Raw genomic sequence first — 22,100 nt, forward strand, 5'->3', positions numbered from 1 at the left:
TTTCCCCCATTTCTGAAGCCATGATCGTATCCTGATTAGCAAATCACTCCCCAATCTCTTTTACCTCCTCAGTCCTTTTTGCAGCACCTAAAGCCCAGCACATTCCTGCCCGCAAGACAGTCAAGACTCTTTCTTTTTCAAAATTTTAAAGTTTTTTTAATTGTTTTTTTATAAGAAATGCAATACAAAAAGGGAACAAAACTGAAAATACAGTACATATGTGTACAGTATAAATTCTATTCAATGGGTGAAAATGAAAAAAAAATCAAAAGTATTGTTTAAAAAAACCCCACCTAACATACTCCAATAAAAAAAATTAACAAAAAAACAGCTGCTCAGCTTATCCTGATGGTTACAAATATTTTGTAGTTTTTGGTTCCTACCGTAAATCAAAAAATATTCAAGTCTCTAATGGCCTCAGTGTCGCAGTTCATATAGTTCATCTGTTCTATTCCGAGTACTCCTTGCATTAAAGTACATGCATTTCAACCCATCCAAGTTAATGTATTTATGTTCCATCCATTACCAGTCTTCCCTCACAGTCTCACAGCACGTCATCTACCATTTCACTAACTGCTCCAACAACCAACCTAACAACTTGGCTTCCCTTCCTCCTGCTTAGCTAGTTTAAACCCTCCCCAACAACTGTAACAAACCTGCCCACAAGTCCCTCTCCCATTCAGGTTCAACCTGTCCTTTTTGTACAGGTCATATCTTCCCCAGAAGGGATCCCAATGATCCACAAATTTGAACCCTTGCCTCCTGCGCTAACTCCTCAGCCATGCTTTCATCTGCCATAACCTTCTATTCTGGCCCTCACAAACGTGTTGCTCAGGCAGTAATCCAGATATTACCAGCTTTGAGGTCCTGCTGTTTATCTGCTTTCCTAACCCCCTATATTCACCCTTCAGGACCTTTTTCTATGTCATTATACTACGACATCTGGCTGCTCATGTTCCCTCTCAAGAATTCCAAGGACTGGATCAGATCCCTGACACATGTGGAGGCAACACACCATCTGAGAATTTCAATCCCTTTAGCAGAATCTTTTGTCTCTTCTCCTAACCAATGAATCCCCTGTAGTGGGTTGTGAGCAAGCACAGCAAAGAGACTGAGACAACAGGCTGTCAGCTCTGGTTTCACAACTACTTTATTTTGAACTTCACACTGTAGCTTTTAAGCCCATTCCCGGTCCTGCCCCCAACGTTCCAGCGCTTGCGTCCCGATGATGCAACCGTGTACCCGATCTTCCAGTCTGGACCAGAAGAGACGGTCCCACAACGCCATTCTTGCTGCAGCTGCCCTGCCGATCATGTGATGAGCAGGGCCAGTTCACTGTTGCAAATGTGCATCACCACACAACCCCCACCACCCCCCCTCCTCCCCAGAACATGCTCCAATGGTCTCTGGATGTGTCGAGGGTGAGGTATGCTGTTTCGGTGGCCAACCTCTACGCACTGGTGGGGGAATCTGGACTGGCTGGGTCAAGTCCAGATGATCAGATTTCAAATGGTCCAGCATGAATAATTCTTCCTTGCCCCCAATATCAGGTGGGTGAACATGAAAGCGTTTCTGTGTAGCACCCTGTATGGACCTTCATAAGGTCACTGAAGGGGAGTCCTATGTGCGCCCCTGCGCACGATCATACACTCACAGAAGGACAAGTCTGGGGGGGGGGGGGGAAATTGCAGGGCAGATGACCATGGCGTGATGGTGCAATGGAGCCCAGTTTGTCACGCAGCCTCTCAAAGACGATGGCGAAGTCAGCGTCTTGTTTGGTTGCTGGAGGGAGGAATTGGCCTGGTACTATGATGGTCTCTCTGTAGACTAGTTTGGCAGAGGAGGTTGTCCTTGAGCAGTGTGCAAATCCCCAGGAGAATCCAGGGCAGTCCATCCACCCAGTTAGGCTTTTCAAGGCGTGCCATCAGCACTGATTTGAGTCTGTGATGCAATGCAGCTGGATGCTCAGAAGTCTGGAGAGTTCTGTCCACAAGATGGAAGTGAATTGAGCCCCCCGATCAGTTGTAACATCTGTCAGAACACCAAAACAGGAGACCCAGTTGGTGAGGAAAGTTCTGCTACATGTCTCTATAGAGGCATCCAGAATGTGAATGGCTTCTGGCAAGCAAGTGAACCTGTCCATCACCGTGAGTTGATATCAGGGAGACTGGCAGGGGTCAACTCTGTCAAGATGGACGTGTTGGAACGTTCAGGTCGAGGCATTGAACTGCTGGAGTTGATGCCTGGTGTGCCACTGGGCTTTAGCCGTCTGGCAGTCTGTGCAGGTTTTCGCCCACTCCATGACTTGGTTAAGCAGGCCATGCCAAACAAACCTTGCGGACACCAGTCGCACTGTTGTGTGGATTGAGGGGTGCCACGCTGTGGATTATGTTGAAGACTGTTCTCCTCCGTTGGGCAGGGATGAGAGGTTGAGGTTGGCCAGGGGAAAAGTCGCACAGGAGCGTAGTGCCACCGGCATCAAGTGGGAGGTCTTGGAGCTGCAAGCCCATGATTGCAGTTCTGAAGCTGAGCGTCTCGGGGTCATTCTGATGTGCCTGAGCCAGATTATGGTAGTCGATGCCCTGCAACATAGCTTTGACTGCTGGCCTAGAAGGTGCCTCAGCGACCACATTGTGCTTTCCTGATAGATGTCAGATAGCAGTGGTGAATTCAGAGACGTACGATAAGTGTCTCTGTTGTTGGGCAGACCACAGGTCGGAGGACTTTGAGAAAGCAAAAGTAAGCAGCTTGTGGTCGCTGTAGACAGTGAACGGACACCCTTGCAGGAAGTAACGGAAGTGGTGGACGGCCAGGTAGAGGGCGAGTAGTTCCCTGTCAAATGTGCTATACTTCAGATCAGGCGGCTGCAGGCGTTGACTGAAAAAGGCAAGGGGTCTCCAAGAATCATCAATGAACTGTTCCAGGATGGTGCCAACTGTTGTGTTGGTCATGTTAACTGTGAGGGCCATCATTACATCCATTCACGGGTAACAGGCATCATTGTGTGGGCCAAGGCCTCTTTGGTCTGCCCAAAAGCGGTGTGAGGCTGATCAATCCATTCAAGCTCCTTCAGAAAGCCCGATGTTAACCTGAAGAGAGGGCGGTTAATCTTGGCTGCCGCAGGGATGACCCTGTTGAAGAAATTCACCGTGCCCACGAACTTCTGCAGGCACTTCAGTGTCGTTGGTCTGGCAAAGCATCGTATGGCCTCCATTTTGTCTGGTAAAGGGGTGATGCCGGCAGTGGTAATTTTGTGGTCCAGAAAGTCTATTTCCTTGAGGCCAAACTGGCACTTCTCCGATTTAGTGGTGAGGCCGAAGTGTGCGAGGTGAGTGAAAAGCTGGCAAAGGTGTGTCATGTGTTCCTTTGGCGTGTTGCTGGCTACCAGGATGTCGTCAAGGTAGATGAAAAGAAAAGGAAAGTCTCTGCCAACCATGTCCATGAGGCGCTGAAATGTCTGCGCCATATTTTTTAAATCAAACGGGATGCTTAAGAACTCGAACAGGTTAAATGGGGTGGTAATAGCCATCTTTTGGATGTCATCTGGGTACACGAGGATCTGGTGGTATTCCCAGATTAGGTCAACTTAGGAGAAAAGCTTTGCACCATGGAGGTTCACTGTGAAATCCTGGATGTGGGAAATTGGGTCACGGTCCGGAGTTGTGGAGACATCTGTAATCGCCACAGGGTCTTCAGCTGCCGTTGGATTTGGGCACCAAGTGGAGGGGTGAGACCCAAAGGCTATAGGAACAACAGACGATGCCGAGCTCCTCCATAGACCTAAACTCATCCTTGGTGAGGTCAAGTTTGTCTGGGGCCAGGTGGCGTGCCTGTGAATCCAATGGTGGGCCAGTGGTGGCAATACGGTGTTGGATGCTGTGCTTAGGCATGGCTGCCACGAACTGGGGGTGCAGAATGGATGGAAATTCTGCGAGAAGGAGACTATACTAGCCTTGTTGGGTTTCCACTGAAGCAGGCTGGATGGACAGTTCATTGGACTTGCCAAGGGGCACCGTGTGGAAAGTCTCAGCATGGACTAGTCGTCTGGCCTGGAGATCGACAAGTAGCGAGAGCGCCTGGAGGAAATCCACACCTAGCAGGGGTTTGTCCACTGAAGGGAAGGTGAAGAACCATTGGAATGTGATGTTGCCAAAACATACAGGAATTTGTCTTTTTCCAAAGGTTCTGATGGCAGCGTTATTGGTAGCATGCAGGGAAGGGTTGTGGGGTCTTGTGCACATCTTGAGTGCCATGAGGGGTTATGACACTTATCTCTACTCCCATGTCCACGAGGAACCTGCGGCCTGAGATGCTGTCCCAGATGTGGAAAAGGCTATTCAGTTGGCCAGCCGCTGCAGCCACTAATGGTGGCTAGCCCCGTTGTTTACCAGGAACGAACGTGGCTGGCAGCACCTGCATGTAAACGGCCCACAACATAGGGATAGAAACACCATTTGGGAATCGGACATCTCTATTTTCTGGCAGGGCAGGGCCTGCTCACGTGGTGGACTAGATTTGGGCATTGTCCCCTGTGATGGCTGTATAACATGGTTGACCAAATCTATGGCTTTGCAGTTGGAATGGTAGAGAACATCCGCTCGCGCTACAGCCTTGCACAGATTGCTGAAGTCTGCGGCGGCCAACAGGAGTCTGATGTCTTCAGGCATCTGCTTGAGAAATGCTTGTTCGTCCATGAGAGCTGAGGGGGTCCTATCGCCTAGGCCATTCAAGTGCAGGAGCCTGGCTGCTCTCTCACATATGAGAGGTGGTACATGCTAATGAAGTTTTTTAGAGCCATATATTTATCTTCTTCTGGCAGCACCTGGATGAGATCATCGACTTGCAAGGCAGTTTCCTGGTTGAGTGAGCTGACAACATAGAAGTATTTTGTTGAATCGGAGGTTATCTGTTTGATCTGGAACTGGGCCTCTGCTTGGCCAAACCAAGTGCAGGGCCTGCTCGTCCAGAAAGTTGGCAGCTTCAAGGCCATGGCACCTACAGCTGCCCATTCCATTGTGTCGCATCTTCAGGATGCGGAGACTCGTCGGGGTCACCAATGTTGCAAGTTGTATGCGAGCGCAGCGAAGAGACTGAGACAACAGACTGTGAGCTTGCCTATCACAACTGCTTTAGTTTTAATTCCGTGCTGCAGCCTTTAAGCCTGTTCTCAGTCCCACCCCCAATGTCCCGGTGCTCGCGTCCTGATGCTGCAAGTGTGTATACAACCTTCCGGTCTGGACCAGAAGAGACTGTCCTGTGACTCCATCCTTGCTGCGGCTGCCCTGCCAACCACGCATAACAAGCAGAGCTGGTTCGCCATTGCAAACCTCTGCATCTCCACACCCCTATCATTATTGCTATCCCCCTCTACTTCTGAGCCACAGAGCCAAACTGCCAGAAATCTGGATGTTGTGGCTTATCCCTAGTAGGCCCTATCCAACAGTACACTTGTTATTGAGGGGAATGGCTATAGGGGTTCCCTGCACTGACTGCCTATTCCCTTTCCCTTTCCTGAGTCACTCAGCTACCTGCTTCCCACTCCCAGTAATTATTATCTATTGGTTACTCAGTCTCCCTAATGATCTGGAGTTTATCCAGCTCTTAACTTGGTCTGCGCAGAGCTGAAGCTGGGTGGACCTCGCAGGTGGAGTCATCAGGGACACTTGTGCTGTTCCAGATTTCTCACCTCCCACAAGAGGAGCATATTACTGTCCTGGCTAATGTTCCCACGGCTCAGACTTTACAATGAGTAAAGACCAGACCTCATCTGCTTTTAGCTGTGCCTTTTGCCTAGAGGATCGCTATCACCCGCACTACCACCTCAGCTCACCAAAGCCTCTTAAGCCAAAGTCCCCCTCTCACACAGTGATTACTCCACTTGAGCTCGCCTTCCTTTTATTGGCTACAGTTAATTAAGCCAATGACTAATGAACAAGTACCTTCCCTGGTGCTTTTCAATGGTCCCATTCTTGCTCTACCTCTCACTCCAGCTGCTGCTGTGAAGAAACTAACAAACACCTACCTTTCCCTAAATCTATTGTGCATTTCCACAGGAAATTGTCATAAAAATGTAATTATTAATCAGAAATGTACTTTTATCTGCTTAATATTTACTGTTCACAATCCTATCATCATCCTTACCAGAGGTTAAATAAATGTACGCATTATGCTGACTGTTCTTCAGTTAAAAGATGCATCATTTCACACTTCTTAAAGCAGTGCAAGCCAGAACTCCTGGATCAATTGGTAGAAATTAATTAATTGCATGATGTCACTCTAGTTGAAAAGGAAACATTCTCAGTTTACATCAATAATTAACTGCCAGCGTTTCACCTGCATCTAAGTCAACAATAGTGAAAAGCACAGAAACAATTAGCTTTAAAAGCCTTACAAAAGCGTCTTTCATTCCCAAATAAAAAGTTCATCCTATTATTTGTTCTGAGATTTTGAAATCCAGCCAAAGCATGTGCTTGAATCTGTTGTGTGTTCTGATAAAGTATGAGGACAGGTGTAGATATTTGCTTTCATTAACTAATAATCTGCAATTGATACTAAATTTGTGTGTGTTGCTTATTACTTGGAATGTTGTGCATCTTTCTTCCTGCAGGGAACCACTAATCTGTGCTTCAGATATGAAAGAGCCTTTCAATATTGACAATTTAACTTGCAGTGGTGAGTTTAACAATGACAAAGTGGCTAATTTTGTAGCTGGAGTCTCCATGTCTTTTGGCATTTCACTAATAGTTTGTCTTGATAACATGCTGAATTTATATTGGAATCCATTTTGTATTTCCACACAAATTGATGTAAAAACCTGTTAATCAGCAACACATTTTATACTCAATATTTACTGTCCACAATCCCTTCATAATCAGTGTTTGAGTCTTACACAAGGTTAAAAATGTTGAATGTTTTCAATTACTCAACCACCCTGTGACTTTCCTTTGAACTAAGATTATGAATAGAGACAGTTCACAACTTCTTTGGTCTCAGAACCTTTTTAAAACTAGAAACTAAACTGAGAGCCCTCTTTGTGGTGATATGTATGTATGACTGTGTATGGGTATTTGGCCCTCCCACTAATGACTCGTGCCTAGTAACTCTTCCCTTTGTGACCCGGCCATAAAGGTCAGCCTCCCTCCTCCTGTCCTCCATTTTGAGCACATGGAATCAGGCCAGCTACAATCTAAAGTGTATTACAGCCTATCATTTCTCATTCATTGACTTTGGAGTTATTGATAGAGTGTATCAATTTAAAACACTTTAACTTCCACAAGGGATGGACAAACTGCTGCAACCCCACAGCTAGACATCGATCCACAGATGCCTGGAGCTGCTAAATAGTATGAGCAGTGGATCGAGTGCTTCACAAACTTTCTGTAAGTTGCTGTGGACCTTGTAGATTTGAATGAGAAGAGGCTCAAGGTTCTGCGAGCAAGAGTAAGCTACCGAACGTACCAGGCGATCAGAAGCTGCACGATCTATCCAGCTGCAATGACTGAACTCCGCAACCTCTACCGACCCCGGGTGAATGAAGTTTACTCACAATACCTCCTGGCTTCGAGGAACAGCAGCCTGGTGAGTCCTAGGTCAAGTTCTTTCGAGCCCTGCACGACATGGGGAGAAACTGCAGGGGCAAAATTTTGACCCCGGTTCCGCAGACCAGTGTGTGGAGGAGTTGATTTGGGATGCCTGCGTGTCTGGGGTGAGGTCCAACTACATCTGCCAGTGACTGCTTAAGGAGGACAGACTGCCTCTGGAGAGCGCCCTCCAGCTTGCTAAGACCCTAGATTCAGCCCAACGCAATGCTGAGTCAGTAGCTGCTGGTAAAAACTGATCCCTCATGTGCGGACCTTGGGTATTGCCATTTTGGGATTTGGCATCACAGACTGCATCCATGCAAGGAAGTCCCAACCCCACCGTCGCAGTGATCGAGCACCTGATGTGCTACTTCTGCGGATTTCAAAATCTCAGCTGAAGCACCCCCAACGACTGCCCGGCAAAGGGGGCCACCTGCTCGGGATATGGGAAGAAAGTTTGTAAACAAGTTTACAAGTCCAAGCCTTCCTGATTGAGCAATGCTGCGTGCACCCACTGGGATGGGCCATTGATCCCGATGTCATTTCTGGTCCCAAACAGTTCGACCACATGCGCATCCCGGTAGTTACCAACTTACTGGACGTCACTTCCACATTCCTGGATGATGTCACTTCCGCCGCCTTCCTCCTCCTCACCCAGGACAACCGCATGGTCAACATGGGGGCCATCATCTTACCAATTGGGACGCTCCTCCAACAACGACGATGATCCAATTCTCTCTCTCTCTCTCTGTTAGACCAACAAGCTGCACGATTTCAATGGCTGCAAAGGACCAATCTGCTGAGATTCATGGGTACCGTTAACCATCGTTAATGGTGGGGGGTGGGGGGTGGGGGGGGGGGGCGAACATTATGATAACTTTCATTTACTTGTAATGCAACAGTCCTGTGTGCAGATCCTCCTGGGTCTCATCTTCCAAAGCCAGTTCAGGAGTGTAATGATGGCGTTTGGAGGATGCCAACTACCTATCACAGTATACAGCTCACAGACCCCTCCATCCCAGCAGTCAGTCCCCACCTGTGGTCTCGCCATCCTCCGCATACCCCCTCTATCATTATTTGAGAACCTGACCCCAGACTGCAAGCCCATAGCAACAAAGAGCAGGTACTATAGTGCTGAGGACAGGTGCAGTGACTCCTGGCAGAGGGATCATAGCCCACAGTTCCAGCCCAAGTCGTGGTGGTCAGGGGCAAGAGTATACCCTGTATGGTAATTGTCTACAGTCGACGATCAACCTCTTCACGCATCTGGACACTTATCCCCTCCCCCCCAGATTGCCGACATGGTCGATAAGATCGCCCAGTATAGGGTGTTCTCCACCATTGACCTGAAGTCGGCATACCATCAATTCCCCCTTCACCCAGGAGACCGCCAATATACCACATTCGAAGTGGATGGCAGGCTCTTCCATTTCCTTTGGGTGCCCTTTGGAGTCACTAATGGCATCGCCATGTTCCAGAGGGAGATGGATCAGATGGTAGACAGGCACAAATTGATGGCCACGTTCCCCTACCTAAATAATGTCACTATTTGCAGCCACGACCAGCAGGACCAGGACCATGCCAAATTCCTTCACACTGCTAAGTCCCTCAATTTGACATAATAAGGGCAAGTGTGTATTTAGCACAACTTGCCTGTCCCTCCTCGGATGCATTATGGCACATGGTGTCATTGCCCCCAACCCCGACTATATGCTTCCCCTTATGGAACTCACGATCCCACACAACCTCAAGGTACTAAAAAGGTGCCTAGGGTTAATTTCCTATTATGGTCATTGGGTGTCCAATTATGCTGATAAAGCCTACCCACTGTTAAGATCCACAAGCTTCCCCTTATCAGAAGAAGGCTGGGCTGCATTTGCCCAAATCAAAGAAGACATTGCCAAAGACACGATGCATGCCATGGATGAATCCACCCCATTCCAGGAGGAAAACGATGCCTCCAACTTCACACTGGCCGCCACTCTCAACCAGGCAGGCAGGCCAGTGGCATTTTTCCCCCCGCACTCTCCATGGCCCTGAGACACGACACTTCTTTGTTGAGAAGGAGGCACAGGCGATCATTGAGGCAGTTCACTACTGGCATCACTATCTGGCCGGGAAAAGATTTACCCTGCTGATGGACCAATGAGCTGTGGCCTTTATGTTCAACACTAAACTGTGAGGTAAAATCAAGAATGATAAAATCCTGAGGTGGAGAATCGAGCTCTCCACCTATAACTACGATATCCTATCCCAGTCAGGCAAGCTCAACGACGACCCCCCCCCATGCCCTATCCCGAGGGACGTACGCCAGCGAGCATCTCAACTGCCTCCAGTCCCTCTATGACGACCTCTGCCACCCCAGTGTTACAAGACTGTTCCACTTCATAAAAGCTCAGAATCTCCCGTACTCAATCAAGGACGTCAGGTCTCTGACTAGACACTGTGAGGTCAGCGCAGAATGTAAACCGCAGTTCTTCCGGCCCGACAAGCCACACCTCATCAAACCCACATGCCCCTTCGAACGACTCAGTATTGACCCCGCCTTCACCCAACAGGAATGTCTATTTCCTCAATGTCATCGACGAGTACTCCAGATTCCTTTTTACCATCCCCTGTCCTGACATGACCTCAGCCACTGTCATCAAGGCACTCCGCAACATATTCACCATCTTTGGGTACCTAAACTATATCCATAGTGATCGGGGATCCTCTTTCATGAGTGACAAGCTGATAAAGCCTACCCACTGATAAGATCCACAAGCTGTTGGCTAGAGGCATAGCCACTAGAAAAACCACAATCTACAACCCCAGATGGAACGGCCAGGTGGAGAGAGAAAACGCCACCGTTTGGAAGGCAGTTCTCCTGGCCCTCAAGTCAAAAGGCCTGGCAGTGTCCCAATGGCAGGAAGTCCTGCCTGAAGCCCTCCATGCCATCCGATCCCTCCTATGCACCACTATCAACGTGACCCCACGTGAACACGTTTTCCTTCCCTAGGAAGTCGGTGACTGGAACCACACTGCCTCCCTGTCTCTCATTTCCGGGACCCGTCCTACTGCGGAAACACGCGAAGGGTCATAAGAGCTATCCATTAATCGATGAAGTGCAGCTCCTGCATGCCAACCCTCAGTATGCCTACATGGTGTACCCCAATGGCCATGAGGACACAGTCCCTGTCCGGGACCTGGCATGTGCTGGAGACCCCTAATCCATTCAACCCAGATCCTACCTACACCCATAATCACAACCCCGCCCCCCAAGACTCTGTGCAGGTTAGCGACACACCCCGGGCTCCCATGCCACACAGCCTGGACCCCCTTCCAGCTGCTCTGACCACCATGACTGCCCCCACATACAACCAAGCCCTCCCTCCCTAGCCTCAGGACACACGACCGGCAATGGGACCAACCAGTACACCTTTGGCAGAACTGCGCAGGTCACAGAGGCAGAGGAGACCACCTGACTGGCTGAGCCTCTAGACTTTTAACCCGGCAAGGTTTTGTTTTAAAAGAGGGGGTGAGTGTGGTGATATGTATGTATGACTCTGTATGGGTAGCTAGCTCACCCACTAATGACTCGCTCCCTAGTAACTCCTCCCTTTGTGGCCCAGCCATAAAGGTCAACCTCCCTCCCCCTGTCCTCCATTCGAATCAGGCCAGCTACAATCTAAAGTGTATTAAAACCCATCATTTCTCACTCAGTGACTTTGGAGTTATTGATAAAGCGTATCATTCTTTTTACAAGAACAGATGGTTGATGGTATGCAGGAAGTGTGTCCAGCTGCAGCTCCTGATTGACCATGTGTCGGCCCTGGAGCTGCATATGGACTCACATTGGAGCATCCAGGATTCTGAGATGGTGGTGGATAGCACCTTTAGTTTTAGATTCTTGGAACATTGGAACCGGTTCTGGGGCAGATGGGACTGGTACAAACAGGACGGTCTGCATCTGAGCAGGGCCGGGACCAATGTTCTTGGGGGTTTGTTTGCTAGCGCTATTGGGGAAGGTTTAAACTCATGTGGCAGGGGGATGGGACCAAGTCCAGAGAGTCAGAGGGGTGTAAAATGAGGATAGAAGCAAAAGATATCCAGGTGAAAAGCAATAGTGATAGGCAGGTAAGACTGGGGCCAAAATCAAAAAGAGATACTTATTTACATAGTGGTAAAAGGGATAAGAATGTAGCTAAGGTAAGTCTGAAGGCCTTGTGTCTCAATGTAAGGAGCATTCATAATAAAGTGGATGAACTGAATGTGGAGATAGCTATTAATGACCAAGATATAGTTGGGATCACAGAGACACGGCTTCAGGGGGACCGTGACTGGGAGCTCAACATTCAGGGTTACTTGACATTCAGGAGGGATAGACGGAATGGAAAAGGAGGTGGAGTAGCGTTGTTGGTTATGGAAGAGGTGAATACAATAGAAAGAAAGGACATTAGCTTGGAAGATGTGGAATCGTTGTGGGTCGAGCTGCGAAACATGAAGGGGAAGAAGATGCTAGTGGGTGTTGTGTACAGGCCACCTAACAGTAGCAGTGAGGTTATGGATGGTATTAGGAAGGAAATTGGTAATGCACGCAACAAAGAGACTGCATTTATAATGGGTGACTTTAATCTACATGTAGATTGGGTGAACCAAATTGGTAAGGAGGAAGGAGATTTCTTAGAATGCATGCGAGATTGTTTTCTAAATCAGCATGTCAAGGAACCAACGAGGGAACAAACCATTCTAGACTGGATATTGAGTAATGGAAATGGGTTAATTAGTAATCTTGTTGTGAGGAACCCCTTGGGCAAGAGTGACCACAATATGGTGGAATTCTTCATGAGAATGGAATGTGACAGAGTTGATTCAGATACAATGGTTCTGAACTTGAAGAGGGATAACTTTGATGGTATGAGATATGAATTGGCTAAAATAGATTGGCAAATGATAGTTAAGGGACTAATGGTAGAAATGCAATGCCAATTGTTTAAGGATAGATTGGAGCAAGTACATCCCAGTTTGAAAAAAGAATAAATCAAGGAGGGTAGTAGGTCCGTGGCTAACAAGGGAAATCGGAGAGAGTATCAAATCCAAAGAAGCAGCATATAAATTAGCCAAAAAAATTTCCTGATGATTGGGAGAAATTCAGAGTTCTGCTGAGGAGGAAAAAAGGATGAATTAGGAAAGTAAAAGGGATTATGAGAGGAAGCTGGCAGGGAACATCAAAAATTACTGTAAAAGTTTTATAGATACATTAAGAGAAAGAGGTTGGTTAAGACAAATGTGGGTCCATTGCAGACAGAAACGGGTGAGTTAATCATGGGGAACAAGGGTATGGCAGACTTGTCTGAATGGCTACTTTAGTTCTGTCTTCACCAAGGAAGTCGTAACTAATCTTCAGGAAATAGTTGAAGATCGGGGACCTAATGTGAGGGAGGGTATAAAGGAAATAATTGTAAGTCGAGAGATTGTATTAATTAAATTGCAGTGATTGAAAGCGGATAAATCCGCAGGGCCAGATGGTCTGCATCCAAGAGTGCTGAAGGAAGTAGCCCAGGAAATAGTGGATGCATTAATGATCATTTTTCAAACCTCTTTAGATACTGGATGAGTTCCTGAGGTTTGGAGGATGGTCAACGTAACCCCACTCTTTAAGAAGGGAGGGAGAGAGAAACCAGGAAACTACAGACCAGTTAGCCTGACATTGGTCAGAGGGAAGGTGCTAGAATCAGTTATTAAAGATGCAATTGCAGTACATTTGGAGAGTACTGGTATCATCGTACAGAGTCAGCATGTTTTTGTGAAGTGAAAATCATATTTGACGAAGCTAATAGAGTTTTTTGAGGATATAACTGGTAGAGTGGATAGGGGGGAAATCAGTGGATGTGGTATAGCTGGACTTTAGTAAGACATTTGATAAGATTCCGCACAGAAGACTAGCGTACAAACTTAAAAAGCATGGTATAGGAGGTATGGTATTAAGGTGGATAGAGAATTGGTTGATAGATAGGAAGCAAAGAGTAGGAATAAATGGGTTCTTTTCGAAATGGCAGCCAGTGACTAGTGCTGGGGCCACAGTTGTTTACAATATATATCAAAGATGTGGGAATAGATAGCAAAATCTCAAAATTTGCAGATGACACGAAGTTGGGTAGCGGGGTTGGCTGTGTTGAGGACGCTAGGAGAGTGCAGAGTGATTTGGACAAGTTAGACAAAGTGGGCCAAGACGTGGCAGATGCAATATAATGTGGATAAATGTGAGGTTATCCACTTTGGAGGAAAGAAGACTATTATCTAAATTGTATCTGTTTAGGAAAAGGGGAGGTGCAGAGAGACTTGGGTGTTGCTGTGCATCAGTCATTGAAAGTGGCCATGCAGGTGCAGCAGGTGGTGAGGAAGGCGAATGCTATGTTGGCGTTCATAGCAAGAGGATTTGAGTACAGGAGTAGGGATATCCTGCTGCAGCTGTACAAGGCCTTGGTGAGACCACACCTGGAGTACTGCGTGCAGTTTTGGTCTTATCTGAGGAAGGGTATCCTCACCATGGAGGGGGTGCAGAGAAGATTCACTAAAATGATACCAGGGATGGAAGGACTTGCATTGAAGAAAGGTTGGATAGACTAGGCTTGTATTCTCTGGAATTTAGAAGACTAGATGCAAGAACGTTGTTTCCAATGCTGGGAAAAACCAGAACCGGGGGTCACAGTTTAAGGATAAGAACTGAGATGAGGAAAAATTTCTTCTCTCAGATGATGGTCTATCTGTGGAATTCTTTGCCACAGGAAATAGTCGAGGCTGGTTCCTTGTCAATGTTTAAGAGTAGGTTAGATTTGGCCCTTGTGGCTAAGGGGATCAAGAGGTATGGGGAGAAGGCAGGAACCGATTACTGATCAGCCATGATCATATTGAATGGCGGTGTAGGCTTGAAGGGCCAAATGGCCTACTCCTGCACATATGTTTCTATGGCAGTTTGGTCTAGATTGAACCAGGTCACAAGTGTAGGTTAACAGGGGGTGCAAGTTAATTAGGTATAAATTGGGCAGCACGGATTCGTGGGCTGAAAAGGCCTGTTACTATGCTGTATGTCTAAATTTAAACTTTAAGTGAAACGAACTCTCTAAGATCCATTGTGGTATCTGATACATATTTGCATATACAAACACCTGACTTGAGAGCCTGGTGGAGGTACAAATTTGGAAATTCTGCTAGTTCACATAAATAGTGAGGAATTTGTGCCAACATTTCCAACATCGGTTCACTTTGGGAGCAACTTCTTGGCTGGTACATGTACTTGAAGATAATTTCATTTGGCTGATCCCAAGCCATGGAGGTTTCAATTAATGAAATTAAACCATAGAACATTACAGCACAGAAACAGGCCCTTCTAGACCATGCCAAACTATTATTCTGCTTCATCCCACTGGCCTACACCGGGACCATATCCCTCCCATCATTGTACCTATCCAAATTTTTCTTAAATGTTAAAATTGAGCCTGCATTGACCACTTCAGCTAGCAGCTCATTTCACACTCCCATTACTGTGTGAAGTAGTACCTCCTAATGTTCCCCTTATATTTCTCCCCTTTCACTCTTAACCATGTCCTCTAGTTTGCATCTCAAATAACCTCAATGGAAAAAGCCCACTTGCATTTATTCCCCGTAATTTTATATACCTCCATCAAATCTCCCCTCATTCTTCTTCTCTCCAGGGAATAGAGTCTTAACCTGTTTAATCTATCATTGCAACTCAGTTGCTGAAGTCCAGGCAACGTCCTAGTACATCTTCTCTGCACTCGTTCAATCTTATTAATAGCTTTCCTGTAGTTAGGTGATCAAAACTGCACACAAATACTCAAAATTTGACCTCATCAATGTCTTGTACAAGTTTATCATGACACCCCAACTCCTGTACTCAATACTTTGATTTATGAAGGCCAGTGTGCCAAAGGCCCTGTATATGACTCTAACTGTGACGCCACTTACAGGGTATTATGTATCTGTATTCCCAGATCCTTTTGTCCTGCCACATTCCTCAGTCCCTATTTTATTGTGCATGTCCTACCTTAGTTTGTCCTTCCAAAATGCAACACATCACACTTACTTGCATTAAATTCCATCTGCCATTTTGCAACCCATTTTCCAGCTGGTCCAGATCCCTCTCCAAGCAATGAAAGCATTTCTAGCTGTCCACTGCATCTCCAATCTTTGTTTCATCTGCAAACTTACTGACCCATTGTATCACATTATCATCCAGATTTGCACACCTTTTAAAAAATTGCAAAAGTTCCCCTGCACTGCAGCCAAGCTTTCCTGTCTGTGTCACTCTTATAGGTCCCACTTTAGACACTCTCTCCTTGTACTTAGGTGGCCTTTAAAGCAGACAACTCTAATTCGAGCCAATCTATGCATGAAACCAGTCAAGAAATTATACAGAGGGCAGTGAGTTCAAAAGCACAAAAATTACAAACTAAGGACAAATTTCCTGAACCCTCTCTCTCTCTGCGTTGAGAATCAATAAGTGAGAGTTATCAGATGATTATAGAAACCTCAAATATGGTGAAGGAGCCCATATTATCTAAAAGTTCATATTTAGAAAACCTTTCTCCTTTTGTTCCTCTGGTGAGAATCTGTGCTCTTAATACTCTGTGACCACCAGTCAATGACCATTGTTTTTGTACACTCTTTTCTCCCACTTCCTTCGAGAAGAAGACATGCAAATTTGGAAATGTGTGTCTCTAGATTCAATTACAGCTTCTTTCCTACTGTTATCAGATTCCTTGCTTTTGAATGGACCTTTCACTGGTATATGACACCTTGTGCTGTTTAACTGTACTTTTAACAGTGTTAATCTTGCACTTTTATTGTAATACTACTTTTTATTTTTGCACTACCTGCTCTGCTGTATAGAGGTGACTCGTCTGGGTAGAACATAAAACAGAGTTCATTGTATCAATTCAATTCAACATGATTCCACAGTTTAATACATGATTTTAAGGTTTCTCATCTTTTGGTGCCACATTCATTGTTTCTGCTGCTATTCAGAGCTCTGCAGAGATTGTTTATCTCCATTCTTACCCTCTGAGCCCCAATCCTGCTATCTCACAGCACCCCATTTCACTGTTCTAACGCTGCCTGCAGCAATGAAGTAACATTTGTCAGCTGCACAGATACGTGTTAGAAAGGGAATCAAGAGTGAGAGCAGTGGGGACAGTGTAACAGGAGCTGCTGCTTTCTAGCTTCATAATAGGGTCAGGTGCAGAGGCATTTTGGAACTGATTTGAAGAAAGGGACAGGTGACCAGAGGTTTGGGCTGAAGCCTTCAGATTCCCTTTGCAAAAGAGATGCTATGGTGGTGAAAAGAAGTAAATTACTATTTCAGCTGTAAGTGTAGGACTTGGGAAGTGAATGTAAGTGAGAAGCTATTGCACCTTGTGTATTTGTTCAGGAGGAAATCATAGAATGCAACAGAGGTTCTAGGGTAATAAATGAAGTGGACCATGGTGCAGTAAATGGAATAGTTCTTTTAGTGAGCTGAAATGGGGTAGTTGTGTTTGGAAGGGCAAATGGACAAAGGTGACAGAAATTATGACCTACTCAACATGATGATCTCACTTTAAAGATTTTTTACTTAACCAAGCACACTTTGTTGGGTCCACTCAGATTCAGAGCAGGTAGCCAGGCTCTACTGTGAAGCCGAGTTAAGCAATGGGAACCACTAGCTGTCCTATCTGAACTCTCCTGCCTACCGTGAAGCCATATTGAGCAGTAGGTACCTCTTGCTGTCTGAACTCTCCTGTCAATGTGAAGCCAAACCGTGAGCAGTGGGAACCATTTGCTATTCTCCCTGAACTCTTCTGTGTCTACTAGCAGATTATGACCAATTGCAGTACTACCTTTATGCATTTTTTTCAAATGGTGAATCAACCTGTCATGATCCAATCCAAGCCTGGACTTCCAATTTTCTGGCACTTAATTCCAACAAAAGTTGGACTTTGGGTCAGGTGACCAGCCTCAAGGACACACCAAAGACTGGTGTGTTTTTGGAGAGCAAAGGTCAAAAAAGGTGAGCAAAAGGGAATGGATGTAATGGAAGGATATCAACCACCAAGGAATCCTGAAATGAGGAAAATGTTAACTCATATGTAGTAGGTTTCATCACACCAGATATGAAGAAGGATGAAACAAAGCCTTACACAACCAGGCAGAGCAAGAATAACAGTGTTTGTAGTGACTGTAACCATAAGATGTTGTTAACCTATTGTTCCTTCATATTTGGATTTTCAATGAGATTTATTTCTGGTGTACATGCCATTGATTCCCAAGCTTAGTTAGAGCTCTGGTTAACTCAGTCTGGTTTCAGTTGCTGGAACTTTCCCACTTATGAGTGTTTCACACTCACCACCATTGCAGTCCATGAAATGAATGCAGATCATTGCAGATTTTGTTCACCTTTTGATTTGACCACTTGCTTTCATATCATCATTTTTTGGCTTCAAAATACAAACCAATCTCAGAGCAATTGAACAAGGGCTTCGGAAGCTGAAGAACAAAATATAAAATCTGTCTCAACGCAACATCACTATCATCAATTGGCCAATAATTCCTCCCACACGCTTATGTGAAGCCTTCCACCTCCAAACTTTTAAACAACCATCAAATCTTTCTTTCCATTCTCCAAGGGGAACTTCTCCAGTCTATGTACTGCACTCATCTGAATTATTTCCAAAGATATGAGAATCCTTTCAGTGCTTTCTAGAGATTGTGGTGCCCAGAGGTGAACAGTTTTTCACCTGGGACTGAGCTAGTGTGTTATTAAAGTGAACAATTTCCGCATTTTTAGACTGGGAGCTGGGATACTTTAACATTCCAGGGTGCAGTACAAGATCTTTGATAATTTATTAATTTGTAGCCGTGATATGGAGTACAATTTCAAAAGTTGTTATTGATACATTAAAACTATTGTAAACTGAAGATAGAAAAATATAATATGGAAATGGGTAAGTAGGTGGAATTAAACTAGGACAAACTCAATACCTTTTATGCTCACCTTGAAAACACTGATACATCCTCACCAGTCTCCACAGCCCACAGTGATTAGTGCTCCCAGTTTCTCAAGATTCCTTTATTGTCATGTAACCAGTGCAATATTACACAAAATTTGCTTTAGTCTGCTGTAAGGCAGACAGATCCATCGGCAGAGAAAAGAGAACCGAAAGTGTCCCCTCAGAGTCACCGTGTCCGTGGATTTACCTGTAGCGCTGCTGCAATCCCCGCAGCCACACAGAATCCAGTCCAAACCATCAGCAGCCTGAGCTCCAGATCCGAACTGACATGATCAGGAATCCTTCAGCACTCTAGGCACTTTCCCACATCCCAGGCCCAATATCTGGTACCCCTTCAGCCAGTCTCCAGCAGTCCACCACCTAGTGTGAATCCTTCGACAGCAGTCACCAGCAGCCCAGATGGGTTTCTTGCCTCGTCTGACAGCCCACTGCCTGTTTGTTCTTCAGCCTCAGAACCCTCATTGATCCACCACCGCGGTCGCTTTCCTGTGGGTTATCTTCTCTGCCTCTTCTCAAATGAGGGTGGTCTCCCTGTTTTCTGGTGCCCTGGTCCAGTCCTCTGCTTCTCCAGAGTGTACAAATCCCTCGTTGCTGCTGCCAATCACAGGCACCACCATCTTGGACTCAGACCTTGTGGTCGCAGAATTTTTAAATAAGACCACTGTCAGTTCCATCAACAGGCCATTTTTTAAAGCCTGTACAGAGCTGACAGCAGTCGGACTGGGCCTGACACGAACAGAATCTTCAGAAGGGTGAAAAGCATACTGCCTAGATGGTGTACCTGGCCATACCCTCAAAACCTGTGGAGACCAACTAGCTGGAGATTATGCAGACATTTTCAACCTCTCACTGATACAGACTGATGTACCCACTCCATCTACTTCAAAAGAGCCTCCATTACCAGTGACCAAGAAGAGATAGGTGAAGATTGGCCAGTAGCACTTCTACTGTGATGAAATACTTTGGGAGGTTGGTTCTGTTCGCTCAGTGTGTAACACCATCATACCAGCAAAACTAAAAATCAAACTCCAAGATTTGGGTAACTGGATCCTCAATTTCCTCACTAGAAGACCCCAATCAATGAAGATTGACAACATCACTTCCTCCTCACTGATCTTCAATACAGGGGCACCACAGGGCTGTGATCTGAATTGTCTGCTCTATTCCTTGTACGCTCATGATTGTGTATCCAAGTTCACCTCCAATGCAATCTATAAATATATGATGACACCATCATTGTTAGTCAAATAACAGGAAATTATGAGTCAGATATAGAACAGAGATCGAGAATCTGGTTGGGTAGTGTCAGATTAGCAATCTTTCTCTCAATGTCGTCAAGACTGAGAAGTTTATTGCAGAATTTAGGAAGGAAAGGACGAGGGACCATCCACTTGTCTTCATTGACAGGTCAATGATAGAGATGGTTAGTACCTTCAAGTTCCTCAAAGTCCATATATCAGAGGACCTTTCCTTGAGCCAGCACATTAAGGCAAATATAAAGAAATCACATTGTAAGAAGATTTGGGTGTCATTGAATACTCTGTCAAACTTCTACATGTATACAGAGGAAAGAATACTAACTGGATAAAATATCATATTCTGGTTCAATAACTTGAGAGTCCAGGAACGCAGAAGGCTGTAGAAAGAGGCAAACATAGCCAGGTTCATCACAGGCACCAACATCCATCATTGGAAACATCTACGCGAGACGCTTTCTCAACTTCATTAAAGACTCTCATCACCTTGGTCACAACTGCTCCCTTCAGAAATGAGGATCAAGCTTGTGGAAAGCCTTTTGGAAGATGGCCTTTGTGGTTCATGCAAGAGGAGAGGGCTGGCTGTCTAATCTTTCATTTGGAATAAAACAAACAAAAAGGGACTCTTATGGTGACCTGAAAGAAAGAGGTTACCATCTGAAGAACCCAGAAGGGGCAAGTTTTGTCAGCATGACACTGAAGTGGCTGATGGAAATACATCAGCTGTGGATGTCCTGGAAAAACAAATCTCTGAAAACTGACAAGAACCTTCCTGAGCGGTAATCATTTACATTTCATGGTGAACTTTATAAATGTTAAATTCTGTGCACAGTATAAGAATTGCCTGCAACCAGTGAACTTGGAGGAATGGGAAATGAGATTGAACTGTGAATCAAATAACTTTTTTGAACTCACACACACATTACATGCACATGCGCTTAGAATTAGAAGGGGGGTTAAGTTAGGTTAAGTAAGTCAATAGTGATAAGTTAAAGTTTGATTCTATTTTTATGTTTAAAGATAATTAAAAGCAACTTTTGTTAAAGTAACCATTTGTATTGGTGAATATCTATTGCTGCTGGGTTTTGGTGTCCTCTGGGCTCGTAACAAGGGCGATAAAGACCAGTGATCTAGATCTCTAAAGGAAGTCCAGATGTGGCCCTTGGAAGGCCAATGTACCAGCAATTCTGAGTGAAGCTAGAGACAGAATCAGATACTTGCCAGCTATGGCAGGGCATTCAGGCCATTACAACCTACAAGGTGAAGCTTAACAACATAAATGAGCTGAATACATTTTATGTTTGCTTTGAATGAAGGAATTCATCTGCATCAATGCATCATTGAGAATTCTTACAACCCTGTGATATCTGTCTCAGAAGCCAACGTCAGAACATTCTTTAAGAGATATCAAGTTCTGATATACCTAACATGGTACTGAAAATCTATGCCAACCAACTAGCGAGATTGTTCACAGACATTTTCAATCTTTCACTGCTGCAATCAAAGGTTTCCACCTACTTCAAGAGCAGAGTGAGCTGCCTCAATGACTTGCCTGGAAGCACTCACATCTACTGTCATGAAATGCTTTGAGATGTTGCTCATGGCCAGAATTATCTCGTATCTATATAAAGACCTGGACCCACTGCAATTTGGCTACTGCCAGAGCCAATGCAATCTCACTGGCTTGCCACTCAGCCCTGGATGACCTGAACAGCAACACATATTATCAGGCTGCTTTTCATCAATTGCAGCTCAGCTTTCAGCATCATCATCCCCTCAGTACTGGATCGCAAAGTCCAAAACCTAGGCCTCTGCACCTCCCTCTTCAATTGGATCCTTGACTTCCTCAGAAGACCACAGTCAGTGCAGATCAGAAACAACGTCTCCTCTCAATATCAATCAACACAGATGCACCTCAAGGATGTGTGCTTAGACTCTCTTTACTCCCATGACTGTGTGGCTAGGCCTAATTAAAATGCCATCTACAAATTTGCCAATGACACCACAGTTGTCAGCAGAATCACAGATGGCAATGAGGAAGTGAACAGGAGGGAGATAAATCAGCTGGTTGAGTTTGTCACAACAACAATATTGTACTCAATGTTAGTAAAACTAAAGAAATGATTGTGGACTTCAGGAAAGGGAAACCAGAATAACACAAACTAGTCCTCATTGAGGAGTCAGTAGTGGAGAGGGTAAACAGCTTCAAATTCTTG

The 22,100-nt window shown here is 45.4% G+C and overlaps 1 protein-coding gene across 3 annotated transcripts in view; it reads left to right on the plus strand.

Moving 5' to 3' along the window:
* LOC138757721 (coiled-coil domain-containing protein 158-like) overlaps positions 1-22,100 on the plus strand; it is a 201,327-nt gene that overhangs the window by 167,625 nt on the left and 11,602 nt on the right. For all 3 annotated transcript variants that reach the window (XM_069925480.1, XM_069925479.1, XM_069925481.1), the window contains exon 22: positions 6,608-6,672. In XM_069925480.1, the coding sequence (XP_069781581.1) occupies positions 6,608-6,672 (65 nt within the window). The remainder of the gene's footprint in view (positions 1-6,607; positions 6,673-22,100) is intronic.

This window comes from Narcine bancroftii, chromosome 3 (genome assembly GCF_036971445.1).
Source record: "Narcine bancroftii isolate sNarBan1 chromosome 3, sNarBan1.hap1, whole genome shotgun sequence".
NCBI lineage: Eukaryota > Metazoa > Chordata > Chondrichthyes > Torpediniformes > Narcinidae > Narcine > Narcine bancroftii.